The sequence below is a fragment of the Podarcis filfolensis genome (assembly GCF_964270895.1).
Source record: "Podarcis filfolensis genome assembly, chromosome: 11".
Taxonomy (NCBI): domain Eukaryota; kingdom Metazoa; phylum Chordata; class Lepidosauria; order Squamata; family Lacertidae; genus Podarcis; species Podarcis filfolensis.
The window spans coordinates 41685107-41696175 of record NC_139613.1 but is presented as its reverse complement, the minus strand read 5'-3'; the positions used below and the strand labels follow the sequence as shown (position 1 = coordinate 41696175).

General features: G+C 43.2%; 1 protein-coding gene across 1 annotated transcript; it reads left to right on the top strand.

The window, feature by feature from the left end:
* Positions 1–248: 248 nt before the first annotated feature.
* On the top strand, positions 249–10136 carry STARD4 (StAR related lipid transfer domain containing 4). The gene is made up of 6 exons (XM_083577195.1): positions 249–393; positions 3418–3535; positions 4788–4837; positions 5569–5695; positions 6934–7048; positions 8331–10136. Exons 2-6 carry the CDS (start codon positions 3431–3433, stop codon positions 8555–8557), a joined length of 624 nt encoding a protein of 207 aa, XP_083433321.1. The 5' UTR covers positions 249–393; positions 3418–3430; the 3' UTR covers positions 8558–10136.
* The last annotated feature ends 933 nt before the right edge of the window (positions 10137–11069 follow it).

The window sequence follows — 11069 nt, the reverse complement described above, 5'->3', positions numbered from 1 at the left end:
CCTCCCTCCAGCCATGTGCCCAATGAGCACGGTCCGCCTGTCATCCGTTTTGGGAAGAGAGAAAGGGGCGGACAGTTGGGGGCGTGGTTGAAGGGCTATGAATTTTGCATAGGGAGATCGATACCGACGGCGGGTTGGGAGGCGAAACGGTGGGCGGGGGGAGGAGAGGTGAGAAGAGACGGGCGCGCTGCGATTGGCTGCGACGGGGATGCCGGCTGAGCGCTGATTGGCCCAACGGCATGAGCTGCTGGACCGGGTGAGCACAGCAGAAGTAACAGATGCAGAGCTGGGGGAAGAAGGAGCGGGTCGCGCGTGGCCGGAGTCCGGGGGACCTTCGACGTGGCGCCGAACCGTCCGCGGCGGAAAAGTCGCTACTCGCAGCCCGGGATCCTGGTAAGCGTACGCGGCCTTTTTGCCCGGCTGGGGATGCTCGGTACCCGAAAAAGTGTGCCGTTTTCACACGTTACGTTTTCACGTGCCCGCATTCTGAGCCTCACGTGTGGAAACGAGCCCGGCCTTGTGGAAACGGGGAACGCGAAGAAAACCGCCCCCCCCACGCAAACCTATAACATTGGATGTTCAGATTTGAAAGCAGTGGGCCGATTGAAATCCACACCCCCCCCCCCATGAACCCGAGGACAGGCAGCATGTTTGTTTACGTATCGAATTCATTGGTATCCTACTGCATTTATATCTCAAACTGCCTCCAACGAGCTCACTGGTGGCATATGTGCTCCTCCCCACCCCCCGTTTTATCCTCAGGAGGAGAATATCTGGTGTGAAGTTGATAGTGACTGGCCCAGTGATTATAGATGGAGGAGTAGGGATTTGAACCCGGGTCTCCGCAGATCTTGGCTGACGCATACATATCATCACAGTGGCATTCAGGTTATTCTGGAGTGAAAGGATATGTCGCCTTACTTTTTATTCTGGAGTAGAAGAATGTGGGGCATTACTCATTATTCTGGATTAAAAGGATATGGGGCATTACTCAGATGAGTCTGTTGTGGGTTTTTTATCCACTTGCCAAGGAGAGGCAGGGCAGGAGCAAATAGTTTCAGCTCCTTGCTCTGAGCGCGGCACCTGCTTTCGTAAGTAATGTTTGTTAGAGAGCTGGCACAGAAGCCTCGGCTGTTATGGTTGGCCAAGCACTTTATTATCTATCTGAGAGAGAGGTAATGGGATGGGAACAAACAGCACATTTAATTAAGACCAATTTGCATAGTCGTATAAAAGTAGGTCACAGGTGCTTCTAAATAATAAACATTCAGACTTGTTTTTAGTAGCTACACATTGTGCATAGATGCCTCTTTGGCCCTGTTGGTCACCTGCCATGGTGTAGCCAAGGGGGGGGGGTACTGCCCCTCCCCCAATCAAGCAAATAAAAAATAACTAACTAACCAATTGCATCGCAGATAGCTGGGTTCTGCCCCCTGGAACATAGGCTATGCCTATGCACCTGTATCAAAGGCCGTGGGATCAGTGTTTGGTTATGCAACCTGCATGACCAAGACATTGGTAGAATGGCACAACAGAATACCTACACGTTGTAAGTTTCTCTTAGGCCAGCTTCATGCCATCTCTGTTTTATGCACAACTATGAGCCAGTGCTTCAATTCTAGGAGTAACTTACTAGGAATCTATTGATACCAGTGGATTTTACTTCTCAGTCGCCATGTTTAAGATTATGCTAAGAGATGTAGAAGTTACCAGCTGGATGAATCATTAGAGCGGGGATAGGAAACCTGTGGCGCTCCAGATGCTTTTGGCATGCTAGTTTATTTTATTTTAAAGGTTTAATCAACCACAAATGTGCCTCTCAATTAATCAGGCATCAGATATTATGAAAACAGTATTTTATTACGTGCACTGAAAATGGCATCTTAATGGCCATCCTTAAAAAGGTATACTTTTAAAATATTCAGTCTATATTTGTACTGCTTTGCCTTTCAGTGAAGGTTTCATTTCTCTTTTGAGAAGAAGCATTTAATTTAAGCAATCTGCCACTTGTTGTGAAAGCAACACCCCCTTCACCCACAGTGGTTTCCTGCAAAGAAATAAATTCCATGTAGGAAAATGTGTGCAGTCATATATGATGAGCACGCACACTGGCAAAACAGATGGGTGCTTATCATGAGTGTGACATATAGATAGTGGTTGTACACACAGAAGTGACACCCATCACTGGAATAATTGTATGTGAAGCAGTTTTACTCGATGGTACAATAGGAGACACTTCACTCTCCATTTTAACAGGTTGTTATGTTAATGGAGACATCTGTGGGGTAATGTTAGGTTCTGTTTTTGTCCAACTGACTCTCTCATTTGACAGTCCTCCTGTGCCGCTTTTCTTTTGTGTTTTTGGCACTAATATCTGATCTTGTAGGCGGCCTGTGCTGGCATGAGCCACACAGCCCCTCTGAATGCCATTTACTTACCTTCCCTGATGTCACAGAGGCACATGCCAACCTGGAGCCATGGAACAGTTTAAGCATATACTCATAGCTGTCAACTTACAGATTTGAAAATAAGGGACCAGCAGCTTCGAAAATAAGGGATCAGCAGCCAAAATAAGGGATTTTCAGGGCACAGGTATGTTCAACTTCTGAGCCCCTCCGAGCCAAAGGCAGAAAGCCCAGCCAGCAGCCAAACGAAGCCTCAAGCGGTGGTTCCCACAGCGCAGCAACCTGGCAAAGGGGATGCACCAAGGAAAACCACCGTCACCTCTCCACTGGGAAGCGCTGAGCAAAAGCGAGTCCCCAGGCAACGCGGCCGATTTGATCGGCACAAGGCATGCAAGCGCCACCCCCCAGTCGTTCTTAGACTCCTTATTGGGTGAGCAACACAGTCAAGCAACACAGTTGGAGCCTCCCTCCCTCCTTGCCAGCAGGGAGGGAGAGGAGCTGCTTCCTTTGAAACCCGTGAAATTTAAGGAACATCATCAATATGGGACAGCAGCGGGACACAGTGCTGGGATAAGGGAGTTGCCCGCCAAATAAGGGACGGTTGACAGTTATGCGTATACTCTAGAAATCTTAGCACCAGAGTTCCAAGCTCCATGTTCAACCCGTGTGATCCTTAACCACCACAGCCTTTTAAAGGTCACTTTCTCACTTGTTAAGATTGTTTGGTATTCAGAGCTTTTTTCCAAGAAGGAGATTGGCAGCACTTGCAACATACTTGTTTAGATCTTGGAACGTGTGCATTTTAATTGTTGGGCACTGCAATAATATATTGCTTCTACTTTGTTGAGAAAAACACTTGCTGCTGACTCCAGATGATCCTGAATCATGCAGCTGTGCAATTTAGAGAGAAATTGAGACTTGTATGATTATTATAGTGTTAACGCCAAACAGGAAACTGAGAAGGAACAGTAAATCATTGCCTTTTGTTTTTTTACATCCTCATTTTCTGCAGAAGACAGAAGAGAATGGCAGACTTTCCTGATGTAGTTTCTGTGGCTACAAAGCTAAAAAATGAGGTCATCCGGTACTACAATGTTGAAGATGATGAATGGAGACTTACTAAGAAAACAGTAAGTTACCAAGCCGTTGCCTTTCCAGATTCTTTTCTTTTGTTAATAAACGAGTAGGGTGATTTATATTCTACTTTTGTGTTTTAGGTGGGCCTATATGGTGCGATGATATGTGAAGTACCATACATTTGAGTGGGTAGATTTCAGAGCCCTGTTTTGGTGTTTTGTTTCTTTGAGTGATGAAAATCACACAAGGAGATTCAGGGCACTTTCCTCTTTTTTCTATCTTTCCACAAGCTAGAGGTCACACAGGGATCCTCCACATGGCGTAGCCAGGATTTTTGTTGGTGGCAGGGCAGGCCTTTTGTTGTGGGGGGACAGAACCTCAGTTAGCTATGAGTTTTTATCAATTTTTATTGATTTGGAGGGGCAGCTGCCCCCCCTGGCTACACCCATGAACCTCCATAAGTAGAAGAGGCTCCCTGCTTCAGACTTTGGCTCTCAAAACTTCTGGAAGTGTGTAGTGCTGGTTCACTAAAGCAGGTGGGACATGGCAACCTGTCCCCCTTTTTCCTCATGTGTTTATTTACTGTGTATGGTTTGGGGAAAGCCTGTTCTTCTTACCATCTGATAGTGCTGTCTCATTACGTAACTGCATGTGCAAATGCTGGCACAAGCATAATATACTTTCCCCCGATACTCATAGTGATACTCATCAAAGCTCATCATATCTAGATTGGCACTAAATCAGTTTTTTATACTATCAGATTAACACAAAATTAACTTAAAATCTTCAGTCCTAAGCAATTGTGTCAGTTGTGATGCCTACACAATGCCAAGGCAACCCAGTTAAAATTTGATGTTGTGATAGGGAGACTTTTTGATGTGTGATTTGTCAAGTTTAGTTCTCAAGAGTTTTTCTTTGTATGCCTTTTGAAACATTTTTTTAAAGAAGCATGGGATGATACGAATGGCCATAGTTCATAGAGGATGTGTGTTCTCACATATATTGATTTAATGCTATATTTTGGTGTTGGTTTCTCTCTTCATTCACCAGAAGAATTTACATGACAATTTATTGCATGCATATATATATATATATATATATATATATATATATATATATAACTACAGTTGAATTAAAATGTGTGTACTGATGAACAGGCTGGTAAAAGATGCACTATATTTGAAAAGTTCCCTCTGTGGTCTGTGTACTTCTCGATTCTGTCATATTTGTACATTCAGAGGTGTGAAGTGATTGAGTCATTTTTAATAAAGTACAAATATTGTGATCTTCTTTTTTTTTCTGCAGAAAGATACGACAGTTTGGCGTAAACCATCTGAAGAATTCAATGGATACCTGTAAGTTAACTTACAGAGGAGATGAATTCTTTCATAAATATAATTTCCAGTAGAAAGGGAGGGGGCTGTTTATGAGAGGAAGAATCTGGCCATATTAGAGTAGAAGTGGGCCGCTCCCCAATACATTGTGCCCTCCAGCCATCGTTGCTGTATCATACTTCATTTCAGGATAGTTTCTCTGCATCTACTATGGACATAAAAGCATAACATGCATAGTGGGTGGGGGTGGCTTTGAGTGCTTTGTGGAATATAAATGTGAAACCGTCACTTATGCATTTGTGTACATAATGCCTCTGGTGCTAAGCATCCTCCTCTCAGCTGCATTTTGTTTGTTATAAAAATGGTTATTTCATTTGTAGACAGTTCTTGCTGTTCTCTGAGGCTGAGTAGGTCCTGCTGTAGCTTTCCTTTTAGGGAGTCCTCATTAAAACACCTTTGGCAGACCTCCTCTTTCCTCCGCCTCAGACTGAATGAATGAAATCCAACTTGGTGTGCCTCCATCCCCACCCTCAAAGTTCATAGAGAATAACTTTTTGCTTTGGCACAAGAGGATTGGGTAATCTGAGGCATAATGGATGAAATTTAACATTCCTAAGGCCCCTGGATCCTGATGGAAAATAAAAGAGATATTGGCACGTATATGACCCATATATAGTTACTTTAAACTGGTGGAAAGTTGCTAGGCGCTTTGTCATTTTCTAAGCATCATTGTATTAAATCTGATTCTGTAGCTACAAAGCACAAGGGATTGTGGAGGATGTCGCCAACAGAATAGTAGATCACATACGCCCTGGACCCTATCGACTCTACTGGGATAGTCTGATGACCTCGATGGATATTGTTGATGAGTTTGAAGAGGTAATGCATCACCCATTTATCACACAACCAGAAGTTCTACTTGCATGCTTTTCATCTGGCACAGCATTTACAATGCAAGTTAAAGTTTTACAGTCAACAAGAAGGGAGCTTCTCTACTTGCATATGTCCACACTTCATACATTGTGCTTTGAGTGACACTTTAACCTTCTTGTTGGCAGTGGTAGAAACTTTGATGTATAACAAATCTGAAGTGAACAAAATAGCTTTTGCAGTTTTCAAGAAAGCGCCTCATTTTGAGTAGCTGAAAACTAGGACGTACAAATACAGCCATATCCAAGCTGTTTTGAGCATTAATTTCGATATAGCTTCCAACTAAATTTGAACTATCCAGAAACAGTTTTAAATCCCATTGGCTTCAGTGGGAAAGTTGATCCCATTGTGATAGATTTAAACTCTTGACCTTTGGCTGCATCGTGCTCTCAATTTTTAATTTAAAGCCTATTTTCTTTTGATGTCCAAAGTCTCTTTTCTTAGCCAAAAAGTGACCTTCAGCAGAACTGTCCTGGTTTCAGCACAGCATCTTAATGAATCCTGAAACACAAGCAAACACTTTTTTTAAAAAAAGCCTGTAGATTCTACACCAGTTCTGGCTATTTACATTTTGCCAGGCACCTTTCGTTCTGATGTGTGTAGCTTTAAGCGTACTGTTTCTAGTGAATTTAACTCCTATTAAGAATCTGTTCCTAGATTTCTTAAAGATGTTTATTATTTAAGATAAGACTGATGATTCATCTCAGCGTGTTGGAATAATCAGGAGCACTTGTAGGAAAACCTGATTGTTTCTTCAAGTAAGAGATATCTGTATAGTTCATTATTTGAGTCAGGCAGTCAATTAAATTCATATTAGGCCTGTAGCTGGATTTTTTTAAAGGTGGGAGACCTAAGGGTACACTGGGTAAGTCTCTTGTCTCTTTAAACTTAAAAAAAATTCAGCTACATAGAGTCCTGAGTCATATCAAGAGATGGCAGCTGTATCTCTTCACATTCAAGAGACAGCCCTCTAACCACAACCCCCAATGTCACAGGCCTGATCCAGATTGGGGAAGTGAGTGGAACTGCTGCTGCAGAGCTTAAAAAGATGGAAATGTCATGATTTATTTCTGGTCTCATCTAGTTTGACTCTTCAACACAGTCCCCATATTGCTTGGCATAGCTATAAACCCTAGGTTTCTACAAATGAATACTATCTAAACGGGCATTTTGTAATTGCACTGCAGAACTGTTGTATTATGCGGTACACCACAGCTGGCCAGTTGTGGAACATCATTTCTCCCAGAGAGTTTGTTGACTTCTCCTGCACAACAGACTACGAAGACGGGATTCTGTCATGCGGTAATTCTAATTAAACCTCTTCTATCTTCTAATCTTGCTGTCTAAAGCACACTGAAACCTGTAGAAATCAAATCTGTGTACGTTCGTGCTGCTGTTTGCAACAAATTATTGGTTTGACACCCACTTCCTCAAAGCTAAAATTAGAAATAAACTAGCGCCACATAGAAGGACATCCTGTCTGTCACTTGGCAGATCAAAAGTACTATACAAAAGTCACTTAGTGCAAAGGAAAGTAGAATGAATACGACTGCTAGCTTGCATTTTCTGGTGAGTGAGCTGCACTTGGCCTGAGATGAGGATTGACAGGTTGAACCTGAACCCATTCCTGACTGCCTAAAATGTGGAATTTGAGCAGGTGCTGCTTGGCTTGCCCTGAAATCATATAATCGTGGAGTTGGAAGAGATCCGAAGGGTCATCTAGTCCAACCCCCTGCAATGCAGGAATCTCAGCTAAAGCATCCATGACAGATGGCCATCCAACCTCTGCTTAAAAACCTCCAAGGAAGGAGAGTCCACAAACACTGGCGGAGGAAGAGGAGTGCAGGGGAGCGCACCGCCCTCGGCAGCGTGATCCCAGTGGGGTGCCATCGCGGCTGCCCCCCGCCCACGCTGGGCGCCACACCCCCAGGACGCACACCAGCCCCGCTCCCGCCTGGTCTCCGCCCCCCAGTGCCAGAGCATGAAGCTCCGCCACTGTCCACAACCTCCCAAACCTAGTTCTCTCTTCTATGTAACTGTTTTGGGGAGCAAAGAACCAGACCTAGATTTTGCTTGGGAGATTGCCATGGTTCAGACCAGATTTAGAATATTGTAAATATTGCACATTGACTTAGAAAGGCGTTCTTGGGTAACTTTGTCCGCAAATCCTTCCTCTCTTGGATGGGGGAAGGTTGGTTTGGGTAGCTTCTTCTAGACACCACCATTTATTGTTCCAAGAAATGGACACGTTCCCCATATGATTATAAGGTACTGCCTTGGACAGAAATCCCTCAGCTTTACAAGCACAACTTGAACAGGGGCAAGACAAAGGACTACATATTGGGACTTCCCTTTTTTTAAGGAAATCTGCATATAGCTTCTCTAGGTTTGTCAGCAAACTGCTGAAACTCTAGATCCCCTGAGTCTGGAGTTTGGGGTTGTTAGAAGGAAGCTTACCTCTCCCACAGGATCCTTGGGATCCTGGCTGTAATAAAATTCTCAAAAAGATTTCTCAGGAATTAAACTAGATGCATTCCTTTTACTTGAGAGGTTCAACCCACAACTGTGTTTTATTTTAAAACAGGTGTCAGCCTGGACTATGGTGAAGTAAAACCGGGTTATGTTCGAGGTTTTAACCACCCTTGTGGCTGGTTCTGTTTCCCTCTCAAGGACAATCCTAGACACAGCCTGTTGATAGGCTTCATCCAGACAGATTTGCGTGGGATGATCCCCCAGTCGGCGGTGGACACGGCTATGGCCAGTACTCTGACTAACTTTTATTCTGATCTCAGAAAAACCCTGAAAGCATAATCTGTGCTGACCTCAAACTCTCTGTGTTTCTTGCAATCATACTCTGCACCTCATAGTCAATTCTCAAAACCTTAGGATAGGTTGGAAGCTTCTTGCATGAAGGTCTGTAGTATTTTCCTTATAGGTACTGGTAGTCCCATTTGCACAGAAGAACTGAAAACGTGTTTACTCTGAAGTAAGATCCACTGAGCTCAATGAAACTCACTTGGCAAGCCTTTGGCATGTTGTTCCTTCTTAGCCAAGCCGTGGACACAGAAGCCCATGACACTCGCACAACCACATTCTGGATAGAGCTCTAAATCAGAGTGTTCTAGCAAGTTGAGGGAAAGACTCCTTTCCCTGCAGAAATACAGTCTGTAGGCTGGCCTACACAACATAATTTCCAGAATGGTTGTAGCTCCAAAGCATGCAAATCACAGTGCTCATATTTGTAGCACCCCCATGGAAGATGTTCATTTTCACAAAGGGAAGCTGTGGAACTGGAGGGTGAAAACATGTTCTGCTCCAGCTAATTTCACCCCTAAAGGAAACTAGGCAATGATAGGAAAGCTCTGCCATCCAGCAACCCCTTTATTTACTAAGACTGCTTTACTAAACGTTATTACTAGGGAGAAGCCTCATTGAGCACAGTAGGACTTGCTTCTGAGTAAACATTGAAGGCGGTGGCCTGTAAGAGTGGGAATAGCAATACACTGGCATCTTTTCTTTTCAAGGGCTAAATGTATGAATGCGAAATACTAATGCTTTCATGTACTTTATGTTGCTTGCTAATCCTGATCTAAAAGATGGTTCAGAATCTTTTATCTTTAAACTAAAAACCTTGATGCACTGTAGAGAATTCTGTGCTCCTGTTTCCATACTTTACTGCTTTATAGAGTAATTTTGTCATTGGTTATTTGGGGTGGCATGCAACTGAGTCTTACTCAGAGTAGACCCACTGAAATTAATGGACCTTGTTTAATCTTTAATTTCTGTATAAAACTTACTTGCATACCACCCATTTTAGCCAAAAAGTTAGCAGTAGTTGTTACTGATAACAAAATAGTAAAGCATGTGGTTATTTGCAAAACTGCTCTGATTATTACTAGTACATGGTGACAAGTTTCAATTAGTAACATCTGTAAAATGTATTATCCTTCAGTAGGAGATTGGAGGGACTTAACAGTGCTTAACTTTGACTGGGCGCACCTAAGAATTGAATCAAGATTTTCCATAAAAACAGTTTAATAATATTTAAGGCCTATACTCCAGGACATCGTTTTCTTAAGATTGCTCTTATGTTAACTTACCAGGAAAGAATTCATTTGAGACTTTGGTAGAGCATAATCTTCTTAAAGCTTCACGATGATGTTTATTTTTTTAAATTGTTAATATGCTTCAATTATTTAAACAGATATTTTTTAAATTCACTTGCTGGTACAAGTGACCCACAGTTCTACTGAAATGGCTGCTAGTCATTGAGATGGTGCTAGTGCTGGAAGAATATATAGGAATTGTGCTGCAGTTCTGTATTATAACTGGTGAGAGATTATTTATATAAGATGCTTAAGATGTATATTAAAGTATTCAGTTCAAAATATTGGTGGTGGTGGTTTTTTTAAAATAAAAAAAATAAGACAACATTGTCAGTCACATGAATCTGCTTTATACAGAGTAGCTGGGGAAATTCAGCCAGATGGGTGGGGGTAGAAATAAATTATTATTATTAGTCTGCCTAGTCCAGCATTGTCTGCTTCAGCCAGCACTGAGTCTCCAATGTCTTGGGCAAACATCTTTCCCAGCCTTTTAGCTGAGGTTAAAGCAAAGCATGTGCCATGGGGAACTGGTTCTGGCCAGCTAGTCCCACCCAGCTGTCAATTGCCTGATGTCACTAGGACATCAGGTGACCCAAACAGGGCTTGAGCTTGCTGCCAATCAGCTGCTTGGCACTGACTTCAAGCCATGCAGCCAATCCCAGCAGGCTCGACACCAGCACTTATCAGCTGTTAGTTCATTGACTAGAAAGACTTGCCTATCAGGAACGCACCTTAAGATTACCAGTTGTGCGCTGGCAGCTGCGTCTTTCTACCTGCCCCATGCCTGACACCCCATAGCATCTTTGTGACAGGTGTGGGTGATCTGGAGGAAACATCTTGTTGGGGCTGTGGACTTTCAGCACTTGGTGTATTTTTATTGTGACAACTAAGTGCAAAAGTCCATGAGCATATTTTTGAGCTTTCCTTCCTAACCACAAGTTCACATGTGCCTATTGTGAGCCATCGTATCATAAGGCACCAGCTTGAAAGCTGGTGTTGGCTTTCAGGAGTTACTAGGCAGATCTTGGGGTCCTGCACAGATGTCTTTCCTGTCAGCTCATCTAATGCAAACGTAACATAAAGCACAGAACCTGGACACACTCGGACAGCTGGAAATTCTTCCAGATCCTATCCAGTGCTCTGTCACTCAAGCATCACCCATCCAAATCAGAAACTCTGAAAGGCACAAAATTGGGGCTGACTCTTGGGTTGTCACT